This window comes from Mobula hypostoma, chromosome 19 (genome assembly GCF_963921235.1).
Source record: "Mobula hypostoma chromosome 19, sMobHyp1.1, whole genome shotgun sequence".
Classification (NCBI taxonomy): domain Eukaryota; kingdom Metazoa; phylum Chordata; class Chondrichthyes; order Myliobatiformes; family Myliobatidae; genus Mobula; species Mobula hypostoma.
The window spans coordinates 7,929,294-7,955,152 of record NC_086115.1 but is presented as its reverse complement, the minus strand read 5'-3'; the positions used below and the strand labels follow the sequence as shown (position 1 = coordinate 7,955,152).

General features: G+C 42.2%; 1 protein-coding gene across 5 annotated transcripts in view; it reads right to left on the bottom strand.

Moving 5' to 3' along the window:
- Positions 1-2,149: 2,149 nt before the first annotated feature.
- mfsd13a (major facilitator superfamily domain containing 13A) overlaps positions 2,150-25,859 on the bottom strand; it is a 45,587-nt gene continuing 21,877 nt past the window's right edge. For all 5 annotated transcript variants that reach the window (XM_063071277.1, XM_063071279.1, XM_063071278.1 and 2 more), the window contains 7 exons: positions 25,306-25,385; positions 23,305-23,754; positions 21,016-21,133; positions 18,886-18,982; positions 17,688-17,859; positions 9,299-9,492; positions 2,150-7,954 (listed from right to left, as the gene is read on the bottom strand). In XM_063071277.1, coding sequence (XP_062927347.1) covers positions 7,701-7,954; positions 9,299-9,492; positions 17,688-17,859; positions 18,886-18,982; positions 21,016-21,133; positions 23,305-23,754; positions 25,306-25,385 — 1,365 coding nt within the window. In that variant the 3' untranslated portion in view covers positions 2,150-7,700. The remainder of the gene's footprint in view (positions 7,955-9,298; positions 9,493-17,687; positions 17,860-18,885; positions 18,983-21,015; positions 21,134-23,304; positions 23,755-25,305; positions 25,386-25,859) is intronic.

The following is a 25,859-nucleotide window of genomic DNA, read 5'->3' as shown; positions in this document are numbered from 1 at the left end:
AACATGGCCCACTTATTTCCTCACTGTAGTTTTTGTTTTCATCTTCCCCTTTCTGATCAACTTGCTTCTTAAGAGTTGCTGCTGAAACCGCTTCCTCCAATCTCAGTCCACAATACTTTGCTGAACAAAAGAATTTGGTCATTTCTGATATTTTCCAATTATTGTAAGTCACCTGCTGGCACAGTCTGTTGACTCTGATTTTGAATGCCTGTCACCATTTTAGTTTGAAACCTTGCATCAGTCCTGAAATGTAGACACTTCCCCCAAACAGATGCTCCTCGACCTACTGAGTTTCTCCAGCAGGTTGTTTTATGAGAAGTGGTTGATCACCAAGGTCTATGTTCAGATCAAGATTGCAAGTGGTTTTTAAACCTTCCATAAATTTACAAGCTAATTTACAGGCAAGTTATACTAGAATAGGAAATAGATTCTGCAAAGATGATGCTACCCCATCCAATAACATTTTGCCTTAGCACAATTAAACAAGAATGATTGCAGGAATGAAAGGGTTACCATATGAGGAACATCTGGCAGCTCTTGGATTGTATTTCCCTGGATTTCAGGAGAATGAGGGGGGATCTCATAGAAACATTCCAAATGTTAAAATGCCTGAACAGATTAGATATGGAAAAGTTATTTCTCATAGTAGGGGATTCTAGGACAAGAGGGCATGACTTCAGGATTGAAGGACGTCCATTTAGAATGGAGATACGGAGAAATTAATTTAGTCAGAGGGTGGTAAATCTGTGGAATTTGTTGCCACGAGCGGCTGTGGAGGCCAAATCATTGGGTGCATTTAAGGTAGAGATAGATAGGTTCTTGATTAGTCAGGGCATCAAAGGGTATGGGGAGAAGGCAGTGGAGTGAGGATGACTGGAAGAATTGGATCAACCCGTGATTGAATGGCGGAGCAGACTCGATGGGCCAAATAGCCTACTTCTGCTCCTATATCTTATAGTCTTAAACCAAAAGAAAAATAACTAAGTGAAACAACTAAAATATCTTTAATGAGGAAAAGAACTGGTTTAATTTACAGGCTTCTTTTCTACACTGTAACTTATTAAATGATACCTTGATGCCAAATAGAATTAAGGGGGCAGAATCAGATTTAGCCACTGAGGAAGTTCTACAGAACCCAACTCAAATTCTTAAATTTGAGCCAACTGACCCAGTTAAGGCAAATATTTGGTCAGAGGCTTCAGCTGGAACAGCAGCTCTTCTGCTCAGAGGCTGATTGACTGGATACAAATTTCAAACAAAAGCTCACATGGTTTAAAACAAGCAAGCCTTTATTTTTCTGCTTGTCATTCGCAACTCAAAAGATTTTTAAAATACTGAAATTAAACATTGAATGGAACTTAAAAACGCAAACAACAGGAATTCTGCAGATGCTGGAAATTCAAGCAACACACATAAAAGTTGCTGGTGAACGCAGCAGGCCAGGCAGCATCTGTAGGAAGAGGTGCAGTCGACGTTTCAGGCCGAGACCCTTCGTCAGGTGCGTCCCAATGTGGCCTTTTATATATTGGCGAGACCCGACACAGACTGGGAGACTGCTTTGCTGAACACCTACGCTCTGTCCGCCAGAGAAAGCAGGATCTCTCAGTGGCCACACATTTTAATTCCACATCCCATTCCCATTTTGACATGTCTATCCACGGCCTCCTCTACTGTAAAGATGAAGCCACACTCAGGTTGGAGGAACAACACCTTATATTCCGTCTGGGTAGCCTCCAACCTGATGGCATGAACATCGACTTCTCTAACTTCTACTAATGCCCCACCTCCACCTCGTACCCCATCTGTTACTCATTTTTATACACACATTCTTTCTCTCACTCTCCTTTTTCTCCCTCTATCCCTCTGAATATACCTCTTGCCCATCCTCTGGGTTCCCCCCCCCCCCGTCTTTCTTCCCGGACCTCCTGTCCCATGATCCTCTCGTATCCCTTTTGCCTATCACCTGCCCAGCTCTCGGCTCCATCCCTCCCCCTCCTGTCTTCTCCTATCATTTTGCATCTCCCCCTCCCCCTCCAACTTTCAAATCCCTTACTCACTCTTCCTTCAGTTAGTCCTGACGAAGGGTCTCGGCCCGAAATGTCGACTGTACCTCTTCTAGAGATGCTGCCTGGCCTGCTGCGTTCACCAGCAACTTTGATGTGTGTTGATTGAATGGAACTTAATGGCTCAATGCAACTTGATCAATGCATCATGGTTAATACTTCTCAACACTTGGATATTTAAATATCCTGGGAACAGAAAATGACAGGAATACATCTGGATTACTTTCATAAGGTTCCTCTGTAACAATCTTGAACTCACAAACCACGGAAAGATCAGGAAAAAGAATGCAGCTGCAATTCTTTAGCACTCCTTAGGTGTGAAGCACAGGAATTATCCTCACTAGACCGGATAAATCCGCAACCGAAGCCTTTTCTCTTCGTTTTGACCCTCCATCCACGCTGAAACGGCGTTTTCCTCCCCCGAAAACAGAGATTTTCAGAGACGCTGTCTAGAGTGTTTAAATCTGAAAACGCCAGTTGGCTGTTGTAGTGTGTACGGGGTAACCGGCTAAGTTTAAAAACGCTGTCATGACGCCGGAACAAACGCCGACGGAGACGCGGCATTTCATTGTTTTCTTGAACGCAACCTCCAACACCACAACAATATCTGACAATAGATGTGTAACAGTCTAATGTAACATTGTATGGAAATACAAGATAACACTGACGCAGACATGTTTTATACATTTAACAAGGTGCTTATTAATGTATTGCTTGTGCAAACATTCAAAAGATGCAATTGTCACTTTTGCCCAGTAACTCGTTTTATTGCACATGTTAAATACAGCAAAATAATACAAAGCCATGGTAAAAGTAAAGGCAAACAAACGAGGTAACAGCAAATTTTACTTTTGCCCAGTAACAAGCCTTATTGCATTTAGTTGTAGCTGTCGTCCCTTTCATCGGTGAAGAGACTATGGCTGTAGATGATGTTTCTGGACAAACGCGCACCAAGTCTTTCGTCTGGCAATTCCCTTTAAAGTTTTTCTAGTCTGTAACTGGACAAACGCGCACCGAGTATATCGCTTCCTCTTCGCTTGTTTTCCGTGTCCAGCGCATGCCCAGTAGGAGGAGATTCGGCCAAATACCCGTTTTAATGTCGACGAAGGTATTTTTAAAAACGCCTGTGGACGCCTGTTGTTTTTACACGAAACCGGCGTTTTCAAAATTATCCGGTCTCGTGTGGACGTAGATGCTTTACTCCCAAACCAGATCAGAGACCAATTTTGGACCGACAGCATAGCTGTAACTTTTAAACTGGCACGGGATACTTGAACTGCAAAAAGTAGACTCAATAACCTGTGATCAGCCTTTCTCTTGTCATTTGGTGCGAAAGTGAGATTGGACTCTACCTCAAAAACAACTAGAGACCATCTCTGGGTTATGAACACCTCACATATGAACTAGAGAAACACTTACAAAATGCTAGAGGAACTGAACGTGTTAAGCAGATTCTGGGGAGGGGAACAAGCAGTTGATGTTTTAGGCAGTGGCGCTTCATCTGGACTGGAAAGGTGGGAGGAAATGTCAGAATAGTGTTCGGGGGCCTCAGCCTATTACTGTTTATTCACCATAGATGCTGAATTCTTCCAGCATGTGTGATGTGTTGTGTTAGATTTTCAGCATCAGCAGAATCTCTAATGTTTACATAAGAACCAGCTCCTGCAATGTTGAAAAGTTCCAGCACAAGCTTGCTCTTACAAGTAACAGAACTAATTTTCTCTCTAGTTTTAGAGACTTTTTAAAAAATCAGTCTTGTATTTCTGATGCTATTCAATACTGTGGAGGCATGATTATCACGGAGTAATTTTTGTCTAAATTTTTTTGACTTGTTAAGCTAATTTTGTCAAGCATGTCTAGACAAAATCAGAACCAATTTATTCTCCAGGGCTATCCTGTAGAAAGAAACTCCCAGGAAGATTCCCACCAGTAATCTCATATCAGAATCTTTTTCCATCAATGTTTCTACTGCTGAGTGCATAGCCAGCAAAAGGCCATTGGTCAGGAGCTTCATCTGCTATTCTACCAGAGAACTGGGCACTGTGGTTCCAATGCTAATAACAGGGTTACCTTGGGCTACAGCCAGGGAGGGATGAGGCAAATCTCATTGGATGTCTGACAGCTTCCTGTCTATTATTCAAGCCAAGGAAAATATTGGCACAAGAGTAACCAATAAGAGGGAATTAAAACCAGTTACATTATCACAAGGAAGAGTGTTAAAAAAAAACATTTTGAAACTGTAGCAGGTTTTTCTTCAAAGGAGTGGTTGCAGAACAAAGCGTACAGGGGTTTAATTCCTGCCACTGTCTGTTAGGACTTTGTACCGTGACCATGTTCCTTTCCTCTCAGTGCTCTGGTTTCCTCCCACATTCCAAAGACGACGGTTAGGGTTAGTAACTTGTGGACATTGCGTTGGCGCTGGAAGAGTGGTGACACTAGTAGCTGCCCAATACCATCCTCATTGCTTTGATGTACAGGTGATAAATAAGGCTAATCTTTCTCTTTGATGTGCTCTCTCAAAATGAGAAACTACCGAATTCTGATCTTTACACAGTTGCGGAGATACTAGATGATAACAGGCTGGGGATATGTCTCTGCCTTCCCTCTGTTAGCCTGTTGCCCTTGGGCAAAGTGTAGCATCTGCTTAGCTCCCTCCCCTCCACCACCAATCAGGGCCATGTGAAGCCACGGGAGCAGCTGGTGCACATCACAATTCCTGGTTATGCAACTACTAACACCAGGCAATCTCTGAAGAGTATTGATAATTGCTGGGGTCACAGTCTTGTAAAGACTGCCCAGAAGGTGCCAATGGCAACACCACTTCTGTAGAAAAATTTGCCAAGAACAATTAGAGTCATAGAAAGACCATGATCACCCATGTCATACAATGCCGCACATAACGAGCAAACGAGAGGACAGCAAGGCCCTTAATAAGGACAGACTAATAATACTCAGACCCTGTATCTCAAGCATTTAATGGGAAACAACTTTTTAAATGGTAAATGTGTCCTGCTGATAGATTTGTAGGAGGAAAGATGGAGGAGAACCAATAGAGTACTTTTTGGGACATGCCCTAAAGAACAGGCTCTCTCACACTGCCGTCAGATTTCTTAAAACAATGAACCAACCCATGAACACTACCCCATTATTTTGCACTACTTCATTTAGTATTTATTTCTTACGATAATTTATAGTACGTCTTGTGTATTGCACTGCACTGCTACCACAAAACAACAACTTTCACAACACGTCAGTGATAATCAGCCTGGTTCTGAGCCTCTCCATCAAGCCTAACTCCTGTCCATGCACGTGGATCATAACCAGAGATTCCTGATCATCTCCATTCCCTATAATACTCCACAAACGATCGAGAGTCCAATGAATAGACCCCACAGCACAGTGACCTGTGTCTGGAGCATTTCCTCAAATTATGGCAGATGCAGTGAAGAAAAGACTCCAGAGAAGCAAGTGATCACACAAATACACACACATATACTTTCAATCTTACTAGCTGATTCTTCTGTATGCACCAAATTTGTCTTCTCAATAAGCAGGAGGTCTATCATACCAGAGGTTTACAGTACAAGGATGTGCTGTAACCCAGTACTTGCTCAGAGATATCGGTATCAAATCCCGGGATCGTTGAACAATACTGGATTGACCCCTGAACTCGGAACCCAATGGGATCCATCAGGATCAGAACCCGCTGCATGTGGGATGTAGCCTCTGGGAACATCTCTCCGCAGTTTGGAAAACCGGGCCTGGAGTACTGGAGATAGCTAGAGGACTCAGTTAATGTGACTGGAAAGTGCAGCTCTTGGCTTGTGAAGGCAATGAGCAGCTCCGGGGTGGGGGTGGAAAATACATTCAATTGTGCAAATTAACACTGCTTAGGGATGAGGGTTCAAGATTAGAAACAGAAGAACACCAAAGCAGGCTTTGTATGCAAAGGAAACCTCAGTATAGCAGTCCTTAGCACTAGAGGGACTCAGCACATCAGGCACATCGATGGAGGGGAATGTCCACTTCCCTCCATCCATACTACCTGACCTGCTAAGTTCCTCTAGTGACTTGCATTGTGTCAGATTCCAGCATCTGAGTTCTCACGTCTCCACTCTGGAATCTTTTAGTTGTGTCCCACGTGGCAAGAGAAAATGGCCTCTGCAGTTTTTAAAAAAGGTTCTCCCAGCAACTCTGAAAATCGTATGCAAACTTGTCAAACAGAAATGAAGGGTCTCGGCCCGAAACGTCGACTGTACCTCTTCCTATAGATGCTGCCTGGCCTGCTGCGTTCACCAGCAATTTTTATGTGTGTTGCTTAAACAGAAACATTCTTCCCAATGACAAGGTTCGGTCTGGGTGAATGAGAGACTGCGGTGAATTTAAAAGACTGGATTATCAGTTAGTCAGATTCATACAAGCGTCTCACCATACAGACAATTTCAGGTGGTGTTGTCCAACTTTAGTACCCAATATATCTGGAACAGAGGTGTGAATGATTGCACAGCTGGAACACACAAGCAGGATGAACTCTTGCGGAGAAACAAGGAGTAGACAAAAATATGGAGCATCTAGCCTCGATATGACCTGGAATCACTTTCATTCACAGCAAAGTTTTGGCAGCAGGAATACCTCTTAAGAAAGTGCTAGGTGAAGGAAATAAAGTTTGAAGACTTTTATATGATAGATAGGTATATTTCCCGTAGATCAAGAGACTGCAGGTACTGGAAATCTGGAGCAACATACAAAGCACTGGAGGAAGGCAGTTTCTATGCAGGGAATTGGACAGTCAACAAGGACATCCTAACTCAGGGTCTCAACCCAAAATGTCAGCATTCTTCTCTTCAAGGACACCACAGAGCTTCTTCGGTACCTTTGCGGGATATTTCCTGTTTTGCCACCAGTTGTCAACATTGGGTAGGTATGGCCCAGGTCAAGTACAGTCGGATCTGAAGTTCTGCCCCAATGACTGGCCTCTGTTGCCAACCTTGTCCCTGTGCTGCTGCAGAACAATTGAACTCAACGAGGATTTGAGAGAAACTAGATGCTTGAAGTTCATGTCCAATAAGCCTTCAGCAAGTCTGCTTATTCTCATTCCACAGAGAGCTGGAAATTTATAATTTGCGTAGACCTTAACAAAACAATAGGTGAGATCCATCACAGTTTGTCTTCCCAGTTTCACATACAAAGTACTATTAAATTCTGAAATATCATTTAACAAAGGACACAAATATTATAACAATACCAAACTTTTTATGCAACCAATTTTACAAAAGGTTGGCTCCAAAATCAATCAGGGAATTCTATTTGGATAAAATTCACAGCACAATAACGGATCATAAACATAGCAGATCTTATGACTTTGTATGTGTAAGCTATTAAAATATTTCCTACACTTCAAATACAATGTGTGGTCCTCTAGTGAATCAAAGGCCAAGTAACAAAATATTGGTTAGGCACATGTGTAATTAACTATTAGTCAATATTTGCTACATAATCGACATCTGGAGTTCAGATAAACAAAATATATTGGTCCACTGCAGGTTTCCACATCCTGAGCTGAAGTATGAGTCAGTAGAGTTAGGTGAAATCTGGCAGATGTGGACGGATAATTGTAGACAGATTGGGAATGGTGGCTTACACAGCCTTTACGTCCCGCAGGCCCTCTTGATATGTGTTCTGTCTCAGTGATTTTATTGCCTGAAGCCGTTTACCATGGAGGCTGAACTGAGACCAGGCTAGAAGCTGCAGCACACCACACGTTATAGGGATGAAGACCAACAGGTAGAAGCAGCCCTGGCGGATAGCCTTCAGCCAGACTGCATTGGGTTCCACTATTGGCTTTGTGCTCACAATGTCACGTAGTGCATCATGCTGAAAAATGTCATAGCCTGAAAAAAAAACACAGATCATAAGGCTAGAAGTTTGATAGAAGAGTGATACAAAAAGAAATACTCTTCCAATTATCACCTTCCAGCTTCCGGGCTGTGAGCTGACAGAGTGCAGCAGCAAACTGGAGACATGACAGACTGCAATCAGAAGCAACATTCAGAGCAATGGAGGAACTCAGCAGGTCAGACAGCATTTGTGTAGGAACTCTGAGAACCTTAGCTCCATCCACCACAAAAGGCAGGATTTCCTGGTGGCCTTCCATTTCAATTTGACTTTCATTCTGGCGTCCTCTACTGCCACGAGGAGGCCACACTCAGGTTGGAGGAGCAAAACCTCATTCCATCTGGGTAGCCTCCAACCTGATGACATGAACATCGATTTCTCAACTTCCTGTAGTTTCTCCTCCTCCCTTCATTTTTCATTCCCCATTCCTGGTTACCCTCTCACCCCTTCTCAATTCTCATCTCTCCTCCTTCCCTTTCTTCCATGCTCCACTCTCCTCTCCTATCAGATTCCTTCTTCAGCCTTCTACCTTTTCCACCTATTACCTGCCAGCTTATACTCCCCGCACCACCTTATTCTGCTTTCTGCCCCTATCTTTCCAGTCCTGATGAAGAGCCTTGGCCAGAAAAGTCAACTCTTTATTCCCCTCCATAGGTGCTGCCTGACCTGCTGTATCCCTCCAGCATTTTGTGCGTTGCTCAAGATTTCCAACAGCAACAGATTCATAGTCAGCCCAGCTAAGTTTACTAATTCAAGAGAGGTAACCATGGGCAGGCTAATATCAGTGACAGATTCCAGCCTGTGATGAGTGTTATATGTCACATGTACATCAAAACAGAGAAATGTCAGAGAAATGTCTCTGAAGATGAGCTGGGGCAGCCAACAACTGTCACCATGCTCCTGCCACTAACATTACCGGCCCTAACCTGTACATCCTTGGAATGTGGGAGGAAACTGGAGCACCTGGAGGAAACAGTCACAGGGAGAACATACAAACTCCTGACAGACAGTGGTGGGAACTTACCCCCAGCTGGTGATTGCTGGTGCCGTAAAGCATTAGGCTAACTGCTAGGATACCATGCCAACCAGGGTATGTGTTATTCATGATATCTCTCTCCTCTGGGAATAGAACACAGAGAACACCAGCCCATATTTTGGGTTGAGACCCTTCTGCATTGATGCAATCTGTCCATTTCCCTCCACAGATGCTGACTGACCCACTGAGTTCCTCCAACACCTTGATTTTTGTAAGTAGAAGAGCTGAATTATTAAAAGATTTGCAGCTGTTAAGGACCAAGAAGTTAATTGGATTACACAATAATTCAGGATAGTTCAGCTACCTGTATAAACATACAAAAGCCAAGTGCCAATTAGTGGGGCAAATGTCTGTCCGGGTTTCGTCACCAAGGCAACCATGCCAAACAGCAGGGCTGAAGCTGCCTGCTTCCTCTTGTTCATCACAAAATCTTCATCCACTAGATCCGAGATGACCAGGTTCAGAAGCTTGCACGTCCCCTCTGTGAACACTCGGTTACTGAAAAACAAGAAAAGAATGCTGGAGAGATTTAAAAAGTTAGCAATAAGAGAATCAATAAAATCTATCAGGAATTTATATTGTTGAATGACATTTATGGAAGTAATATAAATATGTAATCAAAGAGATGGATACAAAATTCAGCTTGAAAAATGAGGTACAGTGCACCTATTCCACACTGAAGCCTGTAATAATCAGGTTAAAACTTTCCAGAATCAAATGGACTAACTTGCATTTCTACACCTCTCCCCTTATAGAAGTACAATTCTTTCACACAATGAGGCAATTAAAGTTATTTGGTCTTTAAGCACTTTGGGTTATTAAAAGATTGAGAAAAGTGCTAGCCTACTGTATCGTTATCTTATGAAACAGAGTACAAGGTGGCAGCATCCATCATTAAGGAACTTCAGTGCCCAGACATGTCTTCTTGTTAGGGTGGTTGGTACAGAATCCTGAAGACGTACACTTAACATTTTAGACACAGCTTCTTCCCCTCCATCAGATTTCTGAATGGCCCATGAACACAACCTCGCTACTTAAAAAAAAATTCTTATTGTAACTTAGTAAATTTTTACACGCTGCTGCTACTACAAAACAACAAATTTCAGTGTATGCCAGTGATAATAAACCTGATTCTGATTCAGCATAAACTGAAATGGATGCAAACACCCCACTTTTGTCTTTTATATCCACATGGAACTTTTCATGGGAAAGTGCACAATATGGTAGCATGGTACTGTAGTGGTTAGCACAATGCTTTACAGTACAGGCAACCCGGGTACAATTCCCACTGCTATCTGTAAGGAGTGTGTATGTTCTCCTCATGATCACATGGGTTTCCTCTGGGTGCTCGGGTTTCCCAATACATTCTGCTTGGTAGGTTAACTGATCACTGTCAATTGCCCTGTGATTAAATTGGAGGCTGCGGGTGGTGAGGCTCAAAGGGCCGGAAGGGCCTATTCCACGCTGTATCTCAATAAATTAAATAACTATCTTGGAACTCAGAAGGATGAGGGGGAAATTTCATTGAAACCTTTAGAATGTTGAAAGGCCTAGACAGAGTAGATGTGGAAAGGAAGTTTCCCATGGTAGGAGAGTCTAGGACAAGAAGGCACAGCCTCAGGATCGAGGGGCATCCATTTAAAACAGATGTGGAGAAATTTCTTTTGCCAAAGGGTGGTGAATTTGTTGCCACATGCAGCTGTGGAGGCCAGGTCATTGGTGTATTGAAGGCAGAGATTGATAGGGTTTTGATTGGGTATGGCATCAAAGGTACAGGGAGAAGGCCGGGAACTGGAGTTGAGGAGAAAAAAAAAGGATCAGTCATGATTGAATGGCAGAGCAGACTCGATGGACCAAATGGCCTAATTCTGCTCCTATGTCTTATAGTCTTATGATTGCTCATCTCAGTCGTTCACTACCTTTCACTGTGCATTATCAGCACCACATAACCTTGATCAGACCCGTTAGGTACAAGATCATTTAAATGTCTAGTGGGATGCTGCTTGCATTGTTTGGCATGCACACCATCTTGTGATGGGGTTCCAACACCTCATTTCCCATTGGTCTTGGCTCTACTTCCTGCAGTGTTCTGCACAGGGGAGGGAAAGTTACAGATTGTGGTGCTGTACCATTCAACCTCTATCAATGTCCTTCACACCTTGATGAGAGGTTTTGTGTGAGATGTTTACCAATTTACCACAATGCCACTTGCATTCTACACTATGGAGGACGTTGTTCTCTCGAGAACCTTGGGCTGATTTACTGTTTGCTACCGCTGACATACAACAGGTTGACCAGCAACAAAACCAATCACCTTATTCCATACTACTTCTCCCATTATCTATGACAGGTTCAAGACTCCGCCGCCTCGGTCTGAGCTGCCTCTATCATGTTGACGTTCGGGAGATTCGTATTGCCACCCAGGGTATAGTTTGTACCCTTACCACCCACTGTGCTTTCTCCGTGTTGTATTGTTCATGGATAAACCGACCAAGGTAATTAAGAACAAAGGTTGAATTGTCCTGCCAAAGGAAAAATATCCGGAAATTATTTTTTAGTCAGCAACAAAAGAACAATGACCCAATATTTAGACTTACTGCACCCACTTAGGTGAATGGGAGTCAGAAACGATAAATATTCACCATCTAAATGAATGCTGTTTCCCGGTGGCTACAGTAATCAGGGAATGATCAACAGACTAAATGAGTCTTCGCTGAGTAACAAATTCACTTTATAAAGCAGGGTTTTTTTTTAATTCACTTTATAAAGCAGGGTTTTTTTGTTTCAAGAGCAAGCACTGAGCAGAATTGGTTCCAGGCTGCAAACTCCAGAAACAATTTCTTTCAGTTTTTGAGAAAAGAACTTTGTATCACTTTTTTCATTTATATTATCAGAATCTTCTTTCATATTGTAATCTTTTAGATAGCCCTACAAGTTTAGGTCTGTACTTTCTCCTAGGTTGGAGCAAGCTACAGATTATAAAAATACTCGAGGGATATTAAGTCAGAGTTACCCTTGCTGACCATGGACAATGCATCCCAGCTCTCTACGTGATACGCAAGCCAGAGCAGTGTGATATGGAGAGCAAGTTCTTGCCCGTGCAGCAGACTCAACCTCTCCATGCTGCCTACGATCCAAAAGAATGGCAGAGCACGACAGTTTGGCACCAGCTGCATCACAGGAATCGCCAGGTCAGCACTGAACTGCCTTAGGGACTCCAGCTCTGGATTTCTCCCTCGGGCTTTACTCCCAAAGCCTTCCCCAAGAGTGGGTATAGCTGCAAGGCAGCGGAGGTTTGAGAGCAGTGTTTCTTAGATGAGCTGCCAACTATGGCTGATGAGCCCATCGGCCCGAAGCAACTGGTTTTAAGGTGCCAGTAACCCGCCTTTGCCCCTTCCCCCGTCAGCAGGAACTGTTCTGCCTTGCTTAGTAGCTAAGCCACACGTGAATTCCAGGAGCTGGACTTGGTTGTCAGAGGCTATCTGAGATGCTCACCATTGGGAGCACTTAATAGGTAGTGGGAGCAAATCCCCATTACCACCCCCGGCTATTATAACCCTACAGAACCATAGAGTTACTGTGCAGTAAAAGGCTCTTCAGTCCATCTCACATATACCGAGCAAGCTGTTTACCTCAGGTAATCTTTTCTAGTTTAGCCCATATCCCACTAAGCCATGTACCTTCCTCTATTAGCACCTTTTATACACCCACTATCTGGGAAGAAGTTGTCCCTCAGATCACTTAAATCGTCCCCCTCTCACTTTAAACTTATTCCATTATCCTGGGAAAAGAGCAATCACTCCCCATCCTCAAATGGTTTCATATTCTTCTATTGTTCTATTTTAAAGAACCTACGGCAGAGTAATTCTTCTGAAGATTTAAAATAATCAAAATTAGATGAATTTTATTTAAATTAATGGACTGAATTGTGATCTGAGGTACACTGTTTAACGAGAAGCAAATCCAGAGGTCAATGGGACATGTGTGAACAACAACATCAGAAGGGTTAGTGGTGGAAAACCAGCGAACAAAATTAATTGGAGAGGTCTTTCATGGAGCTGGCACAGGCACAGGAATCTAAATGACCTACTCCTCTACACAGCTTTGACCCATTAATTTGATACTAGTTTTGCTCAAATGGCAAGATGTTTACAATGTAAGAGTCACAATACCAAATCAGCTGCTTTTTAACATCTGTTCCAGTTAATTACTGGATTTGAATGTTTTCTTTATGCTCCTCTTTGGCATCAGTTCTCAGTAAATTACTAGTTTCCAACTTTCTCTAAAATTTATCATCTGAGCCTGGAGGAGAGATTTTGTACTATTAAGTAAAATGGATCACAAAGAAAATTTCATCAACCTATTCCTCTGATGCAAGATTGAAGGACCCCCTGTATAATTACACTGCTTTATCCTCCAACGCTGAATCATGGTTGCAGGATTATATTAATAGCATCGTTATATTTAGTAGTATTGCGATAATATTTGATCAAAGCTGGAGTTTTATTATGTCTTTTGTTTTAAAAGTAAAATTGTTGCCAAGTTGTGGAGATGGAAGGGAAATGGCTCACAGGATTTGGTCCTTAAGAGTAGCACATGATACCCACAGAGAGGAGAACGTGACAGTGTTCAGGGCTTTGCCACGAGTACAAGCTCATGGGTTTGCAAACCACTGCTGCAGTTAACTTAATGCTTGTGTCAGACTCTCTTTTCCCAGAAATAAAGAGACAAGCTGAGACTTGGAGGAAATTAGAGAGAAGCAATGATTATAGATGAAAAATTGCATTTGCAAATATGTGCTTTCAAGTCCTGTGGTAAAGTGAAGCCTAAAATGTTTAATCAAGATGTGTAGCTACATTAATTGTAAAAAGTGTTCAAAGATGGAAAGACAAGATAAAGATCCATCTGAGGTTAAAAGCCACCATAAAAAACACTCTTGGCAGTGTGGAGGATCAGAGGGATCTTGGGGTCCGTGTCCATTGGACACTCAAAGCTGCTGCACAGGTTGACAGTGTTGTTAAGGCGGCGTATGGTGTGCTGACATTCATCAACTGTGGGACTGAGTTCAAGAGCTGTGAGGTAATGTTGCAGCTATACAAGACCTTGGTTAGACCCCACTTGGAGTACTGTGTTCATTTCTGGTCACCTCACTACAGGAAGGATGTGGATACTATACAGAGTGTGCTGAGGAGATTTACAAGGATGTTGCCTGGACTGGAGAGCATGCCTTATGAGAATAGGTTGCGTGAACTTAGCCTTTTCTCCTTGGAGAGATGGAGGATGAGAGATGACCTGATAGAGGTGTATAAGATGATGAGAGGCATTGATCACATGGATAGCCAGAGGCTTTTTCCCAGGGCTGAAACGGCTAACACAAGGAGGCACACTTTGAAAGTGCTTGGAAGTAGGTACAGAGGGGAAGTCTGAGGTAAGTTTTTCCACACAGAGTGGTGGGTGTTTGGAATGCACTGCTGGTGACTGAGGTGGATACAACAGGGTATTTTAACAGCCTCTTAGATAGGTCCATGGAGCTTAGAAAATAGAGGGCTATACAGTAGGGAAATTCTAGACAGTTTCTAGAGTAGGTTACATGGGCCAAAGGGTCTGTAATGGGCTGTAGATGCCTATGTTCTATAGGTCTGTTCTGTGGGAAGTCCAATTTTGATGGTATCAGAAAGGATCTGACAAGATCAGGCTGTTTTCTGGCAAAGGTGTACTTGCTAAGTAGGAGGCCTTCAACGGTGAAATTTTGTGAGTACAAAGCTTGTATTTGCCAGTCAGAATAAAAGGCAAAGAAACAGGTTAAGGAAACTTTGGTTTTCAAGAGATATTGAGTCCCTGGTTAAGAAAAATAAATGTGCATAGCGGGTTTGGGCAGGTAGGATTTTTGCATCTGTACTTACTCAGGAAAGGGACAAAGAATCTATAGAAGTGAAGCAAAGCAGCAGCAAGATCATGAACATATACAAGTTACAGAGGAGGGTGTCTTGAGACAAATTAGAGTGGATATAACCCCAGGACCTGTCAAGGTGTTCCCTTGGACCCTGTGAGAGGCAAGTATAGACATCGCAGGAGACCTTGTAGATGTTTAAATCATCCTTAGCGACAGGAGAGGTACCAGAGGATTGGAAGAAAGCTAAGGTTGTTCCACTGTTTAAGAAAGGCTCTAAAAATAAACTGGGAAATTATAGGCTGGTGAGCCTGACATTAGTAGTGGGAAAATTACTGGAAGATATTGCATGAGTATTTGGATAGATATGAGCTGATTAGGGATAGTCAGCATGGCTTTATGCATGGCAGGTGGTATTTAACCAATCTCACCGAGTTTTCAAAGTTACCAGGGAAATGGATGATGGCAAGGCGGTGGATGTTGTCTACATGGACTTTAGCAAGGCATTTGACAAGGTCCTGCATAGCAGGTTGGTCAAGAAGGTTCAGGTGCTGGACATTCAAGATGAGGTGGTAAATTGGATTAGACAATGGCTTTGGGGGAGAATCAGAGAGTGGTAGTAGATGGTTGCCTCTCTGACAGGAGGTCTGAGAGTAGAGAAGTGCTGCAGGGATTGGTGCTGGGTCTGTTGTTGTCTGTCATCTATATGAATGATCTGGATGATAATGTGGTTAACTAGATCAGCAAATCTGGAGATGCCACCAAGGTTGGGGATGTATCAGACAGCGAGGAAGACCAGAGTTTGCAGTGGGTTCTGGACCCTCTGGAAAAGTGGCAGATGGAAGTTAAAGCAGACAGTGCGAAGTTTTGCACTTTGTTTGGACCAACCACTGCAGGACTTGCATGGTGAGCGGTAGGGCACTGAGAAGTGTGGTAGAACAGAAAGACCTGGGAATACAGGTCCATAAATCATTGAAAGTGGCATCACAGGTAGATACGGTTGTAAAGAAAGCTTTTGGCACATTGGTCTTCATAAACCAAGTGTTGAGAACAGGAAATGGGATGTAATGTTGAAGTTTTATAAGACATTTATGAGGCCTAATTTGGAGTATTGTGTGCCATTTTGGTCACCTACCTACAGGAAAGATGTAAACAAGATTGAAAGAGTCCATACATAGAAAATTTACAAGGATATTGCCAGGACTGGCGTACTTGAGATACAAGGAAATAGTGAATAGGTTAGGACTTTATTCGCTGGAACGTAGAAGATTGAGGAAAGATCTAATAGAGGTATACAAAATTGTGAGGGTATAGATAGGGTAAATTAAGCTGGCTTTTTCCACTGAGTGTGGGTGGGACTGCAATTAGAGGTCATGGATTATGGGTGAAAAGTGAAAAGTTTAAGGGGACTATGAGGGGAAACATCTTCACTCAGAGGGTTGTGAGAGTGTGGAATGAGCTGCCTGTGCAAGTGGTGCATGTGAGCCCAATTATTGTATAGGTACATAGATGGCAGGGGAATGGAGGGTGCAGGTCAGTGGGAGTAGGCAGTTTAAATAGTTTAGCATGGACTGGATGGGCTGATGTGCTGTATTTTTCTATGACTATGAATTAGAAGCAAAGATAAGTGATACTGTGGAGACACCCTGTCAGAGGCTTAGCATAAACAAAAAGAATACAAGTTACTGCCCCTGCAGGTGAAACAAAGCTTACTGCAACTCGGCCAAAACAGTACTAACTACACTGGCAAACGCTGTTGAGATCAGAGTTGGTTTTGGTTGGCCTTCTTCCATGGAGGTGCAGAGCAGTGAAACAGCAATCACAATTAAACACTCACAGAACATCCACGAAGCAGGTTGTTACGATTTCTTCCTCACACCTCTGCAGTCCAAGAGAACTACCCAATGTAAATCCCACCTTCCAAGACAAGGTCCACTGCCTTGCAACCTGAGTCTTTAACACGTGATGGTGAACAGTTTAAGTGTGATGATTCTTTCTGGGACTACCAGGCTTTTTGTTTTGCATCCAGTTCCAGATCCATCTGAGTGAAAAAATCCACATCTTCCTTTTCACCCTCTATTAACTTTTACTTTAAATCCAAGCCTTTCAACTTCAGATAAGGGAAATGACTAGTCTCCATTTTGTCTTAGCCCTTCCAATTCATGCATCTTAATCTTTTCTCAGTTTCCTCTGTTCCAAAGAAAACAACCCCACCTTTTCGCATTCCAGCCCAGGTAATATCCGGGCACCTTGTTCTCTTCTGTTAGAGAAGCGAAGGGCTATGGAGTAGGTTTAAAAGTCGGCACATCATAGGTTCAAAGCCCTGTACTGTGTAGTTCTACGTTATATTGTCAACAAAAGGTTGAGTCCTGATGAAGGGTCTCAGTCCGAAACACAAACTCCACAGATACTGAGTTCCTCCAGTGTTGTGTGTGTTGCTTTGGATTTCCAGAATCTGGTTTATGATTTGTGCACCTTGTCAACAGCGTCTACATTCCAGGAGGGACGTGGTCATCAGAACAATATACTTTATACTTCATTGTCGCCAAGCAATTGATACTAGAACGTACAATCATCACAGCGATATTTGATTCTGCGCTTCCTGCTCCTATCCCTAATGCTCAAGCTTAGCTTAGTCAAATTGACAATTTTTATTTTAAACATGAACATTGCTTTGAATTTGATGCTATTGGAATTCATTAGTAAGTGCATTTACGATCTGTGACAGTTGCTGATCGTGGGTCAAAAGGCTTAGAAAATGTTTTCGAAAACTACAATTCATGTGGACAAACCATTGGCATACCTGGCTATGAAGAAACAAAGTAGGTAGATTTGATCTGGACCTGCCAACAACATGATCAGGCTGAGCACCAGTTTCAGAAAGAACAACCATCGAATGACCACATAAACTCCAAATCTGTGGCACAGTGACAGGAAGTAAAGGTTGTTCAAATGTGGAGCAATGTACGAAGCACCTAAGGGAAAAGAAAAAGTAGTTAATCAAAACTTAATTACATTCTTGGAGAATTCCTGCTTTCTCAAAAATCAGATTATAAATACCGTCACGTTTTCACAAGTTCATATGCAAAAAAAACAAACTCCGATGGCAACAATTCAGATGAGTTGATAAAGGGTCTTGGCCATAAACTTTGCCTGTTCATTCCTCTCCATAGATGCTGCCTGACCTGCTGAGTCCCTCCGGCACTTTGAGTGTATTGCTTCAGATGAGTTCACAGAGTACAAACCCTAGTCCACGCCCAGGCATTAAATCTAAAGCGCTTTGGTGCAGTACTGCTGTAACAATCCCAGCTTTCAGGTCAGATGTTAAAGTTAAGGCCATTTATCGACTCCAGTAGATTTTAGAAAATACAATACACTATTCAAAGAAAAAGGGAAACCGCTCATCACTCAGAGGTTCATTCAATTACCCCAGAGGTTCACATACTTTTTTGAACCCAGACTGTGATTGTTTAGATGGTGTGCTCAGTATTGACGAGACATACAATTGTTTGTATCTTATTGATTTAGACAGATTGTGCCTATTTTTGTAACTTCAATGAAGATCAGACCACATTTTATGAATAATTAATGCAGGAGGGTTCATAAACTTTTTCTTGCAACTTGCATACAGGCCATACAAATGACCAACTTACATACAGGCCATATGTACTCCTAGAGCATTTGGAAAACAGGTGGGATGCACTTGCCTACTCAGGCAGGACGGCAGGCATCTTCTGCCGAGTGGGAACTCAGTTCACTGCAATATTATTACACATTGCAGAGAAATACGAATGGTTGAGTTAAACATCCTAGCTTAGCTATATGTTGCCCTACGGATTTACTAAAGTATAATGCTGGCTAGCAACATTTGACTTGTGAACAGCTCTCAGGAATGAGACCCTGTCACAATCCTGCAGAGGAACTGCATTATCCAAGAAAAACTGAGTCTTTCAGCAGTGTCAGGAAAACCTGGTCTCAATATTTCAATTTGTGGAGCTTACCTAGGAGAAAGGAACTTGTGGAGAGTGAGATTTTGTCTGAAAGTAGATACTCCAGAAACAGAGGGAAGAAGTTACTGTTGAAATGGCAGTGAAATACCTATTAGGGAAAAAAGCTGCCATTAGTTGGTTTAAAATGTTACTTCACTAGCATTTTGTCCAAGACTGAAATATCCAAATTTCAACCGTTCTTATTCTCCTATCTGACATCTATGACCTTGTTTAAGATGCGCTCTTCTCCACCAAAAATCATACCCAGCCACTATAAAACCAGAACCTCTGGCAGGTTCTGTATTATTCTGTGCCTGCATTTTACTTGATTTTAACTAATTTCATTAAAGCACACTAAAGTGCTGCATAACGTTGTGCACTGCAACCCCAATTATTCAACTGACATTGTGAACAGAATCTCTGCACAAGAGCCCATTTCTCCAAAGAAGCTTGCAAGCACTCTTAATTCTTCCTCCCAATCCACAAGGATAGAGACTTGTGGAGATAATCTCACTGCCTGACTCTAACCACCATTTAGTCCCATGCACCCTGATTCACTGACTGAACACTGTCTCAAATATTCTAAACCAGTATGTTTCCCCCAAATTGGTCAGAAATATGGTAGAATTGATTACTCTGGACATGGTTGGGCATTTTATGCAAAAAGAAACATTCAATGGAAATGAACTGTTTAATTGCTGTGCTGATTGATACCCAAGTCTCTCAAAACTAATTGACTTTCATTCACATTTATGATACAAATTTAGATTCACACCACTACTAACTGGGATAACCTCTCACCCTAATTTTTGTCTATTAAATGATTCAGCGGAATATTTGTCACTGTGCAATCAAAAGATAAAGCAATTACATGACATTCAGTAACAGACAAAGACCATTTACCTATAACTTTAACCATCTCCATCAACCCTGCAGGCTATCTGCTACTGAAACCTCACACTTGGCTCATCTCACAGACATACCTCGCAAATCTTTCTCTACTGGACTTCCAGAAAACTGCAGCATTAACAACCTGCAGACCATTCCAGGACTCTTTGGAAAATTCAACATTAACAGGAAAAGTCTCAAAATCAATGTTCATTGATTTCTCATTTTTCTTTTTAAACGCATTCACATAGAACATTACAGCACAGAGCAGGTGCCAACCCAAGATCAATCTAACCCTTTCCCCCTTCCACATAACCCTCCATTTTTTCTTAATCCATGTGCCTACCAAAGTCTCTTAAATCTCCCTAATGTGTCTGTCTCTACCACCACCCAGGCAGTGTGTTCCACACATTTACCACTCAGTCCTGATGAATAGTCTCTGCCCAAAACATCAACTCTAACTCCTCTCCATAGATGCTGCCAGACATGCTGAGTTCCTCCAGCATATCGTGTGTTACTCTGGATTTCCAGCATCAGCAGAACTTCTTGTGTCTATGAAGCCCTAACTCACTCAGCTTTTCTTCATAAGACATGCTCTCCAATTCAGGCAGTATCCTGGTAAATCTCCTCTGTACCCTCTCTAAAGCTTCTATGCCCTTCCTATAACGAGGTAACCAGAACTAAACACAATATTCCAAATGTGGTTTAATCCAAGTCTTATAGAGTTCCCCAACTAATGGGGGCAAAAGCACCATACTCCTTCTTAACCACCCACTGCAGCTTGAGGGATCTATGGACGTGGTTCCACACTGCCAATAACCCTGTATTCTACCTTGAAATTTGATGTTCCAAAGTGAATCACTTCACACTTTTCCAGATTGAACTCCATCAGCCTCTTCTCAACAATTCTTGACAACCTTCTACTCTATCCACAAGACCATCCTTGCAAAAATCATAATGCTTCTCTGAAGTTTTGTCTTCTTCTATCTCAGGACTGTAACTGAGCTTCGAGTCTTTTCCTGTCATAGTTATATGTCCTGGGATGCACATCTGTGCTATTATATCTGGTAAGCACTTGGAATCTTACTAGATTAAAGAAAGTTGCTATAATCATCCACCACAACCCTCTATTCTGTAATCTGTGTCGCCATACAGAATTTACTGATTAATTTTCCAAACCCCTCATCTTGAAAATTCTGTGATTGGAACTGGGGAAAGAAAAACAGAGGCCCACAAAATTTTCAGCCGGCTCACCTGCACCAAGTTCATGGACACAAACCAAACAAAATTTTGGTGTCTGGACAACTGTTTCAAATACTCTGCAAGTGTCAGTGTCTGCTCTTGGGCAAGAGGTGCTGGACTGATGTACAATCTGGAAAGAATTCAGAAAATAGTGACTGTTATCCATGTTTCAACCCACTTTTGTCAATCTGTTTTGACCTCAAAAACATTTCAATGTATACTCACCAAACCATGTATGAATATTTGCTGACACCAACATATTAATAACAGCTTCTACAGAGAAAAGGTAGCTGTCAAGCTGAAGCGAAAATAGCATCACAAAAGGTTGCTTATTGTGATGATATGATGTTGGAGGATTGAGAAAGAACTCTTGGGAGTGTGATTCACGCATGGTTGCTTAGCTGATAGTGCAACATTTTACAGGAACCAGTTGTACCTAGAGATATCGGCAGAACGAACTCACCTCTTTAACTCTAGCCTAATCACAGGACAATTTACAATGACTAATTAACTTACTAACTAACTAGTATGTCTTCGGAATGTGGAAGGAAACACGGAAACCCACGCAGTCACCAGGAGAACATACAAACTTGTTAAAGTTAGCACTGGAAGTGATCTCTGAACTTGATGCACCAAGCTGCAACAGCATCGTACTAACTGCTGTGCTACGATGGCGCACCTTAAGATCAGAGTCCAAACCTGCTGTGGTCTGTAAGGAGTTTTCCTGTTCGCCCCGTGACTATGTGAGTTTCTTCCGGCTGCTTTGTTTTTCTCTGCCAAGTTCCAAAGATGCAAGGGTTAAGGTCAGTTAATTGCAGCAATGCTATATTGGTGCCAGGAGCACTGCAATACTTGCTCAACATAATCCTCACTGATTTGATGGAAAACAATGCACTTCACTATGTTTCAATGTACATATGACAATTAAATAAAGCAAATTTAATCTATTAACTGAAGGGAATACCCTTGGCTACTGCTACTGAGAGGGGAATTGGACAACACATCAGAGTGAACTCAGGCCCTGTCCAGGTTAAGGACATCTGACCTAAGGACACTACAAACGTATGAACAAGTGTTTGACAGATGGGTGAAGATTGACTTGCTGGTTGCTGTTGGACGGGTGCACCACCTACCCCAGTACTAATCGGGTGCTTGCTAGGGTGAGCAGCGTGGGACTGCTGAGCAGACTCACACAGTAATGACAATAGACACCAGCTCTTCCTGTACCTGTCTGCTCAATCTCCCATCACAGCGATGTCCACAGCAATACAACACGGAGCTGGAGGAACTCAATGTTGAGAAACAGTCAAAACATCAGGTTGAAATCCTTCATCGGGACTGGAAAGAAAGAGGGGAGATCGGCAGTATAGATAGGTAGGAGGGGGTGGCAAGGGGTGAAGCAAGAGCTGGCAGATCATTGGTAGATCCAGATGGTGAAGGCATGATTGGCAGGTGAGTGAGTGGCAAGAGTGGGAACGATGCAAGAAGCTGGGAGGCGATAGGTGGAAACGACAAATGGCTGAAGATGATGGAATCAGAGAAGAGGTCATATTCCAGGAACAAAGGCGGAAGGTGGGGAAGTATGCATGGATGATGGCCAGATAAAGGGGGTGCTGGAGGGAAAATAAATGGGGTGATGGGGGCTGGAAAGATTAGGAGCCCCCTCACCTGGATCTACCCACCAGCTGACAGCTCTTGCTCCAGCCCTCTCCCCAACAGCTTTTTTTAATATTGGCCATCTCCCCCTTTTCCTTTCCAATCCAGATGAAGGGTCTCCACCAGAGATACAGACTGTCCATTTCCTTCCACAGGTGCGGCCCAACTTGAGTTTCTCCAGCTTCACCCCAGATTTCCAGCTTCTGCAGACTTTTATGTCTCCACAGCTGTTTCTGTGATCCTTTCCCACACACGATTTTACAGACAGTTTCCAGGGACGGAACCCTGTCATACCCTGGGGACAACCTCCCTACATGTTGGAGGTGGAAGAGACAGCGGCAGTGCCTGTTGAAATTTTTCTAAAGCAGGATGGAAACCAGGAGCCATTCTCAGAGAATGGATACAAGCTCTGCCGCCTGATTTCTGAATGAACACTACCTCACTACTTTATTTTTATTTTTGCAATATACATACACGTATATACTTACTGTAATTCACACTTTTTTCCTATGATCATGCACTGCATTGAACTGCTAGTGCAAAGCCAAAAAATTTCACGACATATGCTGGTGATACTAAATTGGATTCTAATGAAATCAGAAGGGGGGCTCAGGGTGAGAGACGGACGCATTAAGAAATACTTACTCCTTTAACGTGGAAGTCTCTGCATATTTGACTTCAACTTCTGATTGAAATCGTTGTCTGAGAAGCCAAGTGCATAAACTAAATCCAAAAATAGAAAAGGCAGCCATCGCTGCACAGAAGAGTCTAAATGAGACAAAGTTTTCCTTGTTCCACACTGCGTAGGACATAAACACAGATAGGGACCCAAGGGCACTGAAAAGTGAACAGTAAAAATTCAATCTAGTCCTGTCCTTTTCTGATACTGCCAAGTCTGCCAGTAAGGCATTATGATTGAGGTCCACAACAGTGAGGAATCCGTCATACAAACAGAGGCAGATGAGGAACTGTACTCCTGGCTGGGCCCATGCCACCCAGAATGAGAGGAAAGAGAGTGCAAATAGAGGACCATTTCGCATTAACGCCTTCAGTCTCTTCAACACTACTTCAGGAGAGGAAATTGTTTCACCCGACCTATAAAGAAAATAAATACATTATATACTAGCAGAGGTAGTGTTAAAATATTTATTATTTAATCAAGATTAATTAAAACTATTTAGTCCACCTACATATGATTAAAGTAACATGAAGAACTCTTGGCAAGAGAGATAACTAGTTAGGCACTTGCTTTGTTTGTATGGAGGTCTGAGGTTTGTACTGTACTTCAGCAGCTGAGCAGATGGGGAGCTGCTGGCAGTAACTATTCCATTTTCAAACAGCATCTAGATATTCTCAAAAAAAGTTACTTCTGGCTTCAGTACACAGCTATGAGTGCTAAAAGAAAAACCAGTCAAAACCAACTGCAAAATCCAGGACAATAACAAATATAATCAAGATGGAGCACTGGGACAAAGTTTCCATGGGAAATACAAAAATACAGCCTTTTCACATGCTGACACATTTATGCAATGATATAAGTCATATCACCGAGATTTCTATATTTACTGTACATGGACTGTACTAAAGGAAAATCACTAAACTCACTTCAGACAGTAGACCTTACATACCGTACATGTTTTTGTTAAATGGTAGTCTGCATATTTTAATTTCAGTTTCTTTACATAGGCAAACAACAGTATAACAGTAACATGCCCTTTGGCCCATGATAATGTCCAGACTAATTCGACTAGTTATTAAACATGTAACTAAATTAGTCTGTTCTGCCTTCACAAATACATATCCCTCCATTCTCTGCACATTCATGTGCTAAGTGACTCTTAAAATCCCTCCAGTGTACATTTGATTCCACTACAATCCACATACTCACCACCATGTAAAGCAAACTTGCACTGCAAATCTCCTTTCAACTTGCACCCTCTCACCTTAAATGCATGATATTAGCTATTTCAACCTGGTTAAAAAAAAAGATATCGACTATCTACCCTAAGCCTCACAATTTTAATAAACCTTCATCAGACATCCTCTCAACCTTCAGCCATCCAAAAAAAACCCTCAAATTTGCCCAACCTTTCCTTATAGCACACACCCTCTAATCCAGCCAGTATCCTGGTAAACACCTTATCAAATGCTTCCACATGCTTCCTATAAAGTGGCAATCAGAATTGAATACAACACTCTATATTGCAGCTCGGCCAGAGTTTTACAAAGCTGCAATGTAAACTTCCTGACTCTTAAACTGAACCCCTCGATTAAAAGAAAAACAAGTCACATACATTTGTTTCTACCCCATCAACTTTCAGGAAGGTGTGGACATGGACCTCAGAATCTGGTGTTCAACGATGCTGTCCAGAGTCCTGCCATTAGCTATACATTCCCCATACATTTGATTTTCTAAAGTACAACACCTGGATAAATTAAACTCTGCCTGCCATTAATACACCCATATCTGCAACTGATCTATATCCTTTCCCAATCTTCAATATTACATGTCCAATCCCTGATTTTTGATTCTTCAGAACAGGAACAAATTTTAACAACACTTTTACATTAATGGTGCAAAATATAATCAACCCAACTTGAAAACTACACAGAACTTCAAATACAAAATTATTTATTGATACATACTGTTGTGTGCTCAGAAATGAGCGGTCGCTTAGCCATCCAAATAATGGATCATTAAGACTATTCCATAGGAGAAAAATGGTCTGGAAGGAAAATGCAATGAAGATTAAAACATGAAGATGTAATAGCTACAGACACCACATTGAAAACAAACACAAGAAAATCTGCAGATGCTGGAAATCCAAAGAAACACACGCAAAATACCGGAGGAACTCAGCAGCCAGGCAGCATCTAAGGAAAAGAGTAAGCAGTCGGTGTTTCGGGACAAAACCCTTCATCAGGACTGTGTACTCTTTTCCATAGATGCTGTCCGACCTGCTGAGTTCCTCCAGCATTTTGTGTGTGATATCATATTGAAGACCAGAAAAAGTTATTAATAGTTCATGGAGTCTGATACACAAAACTAAGCTGCATCACTAAGTAAAAAACAGAAAATTATTTTTGAAAACAGTTGAAATATTGAGAACAGATACACAAATATTTGTAGACAGCATGCTGAATTCATGGAATCTTTGCCATTACAAAGAACCCCCAATCACACAAAAAAAACTTATGCC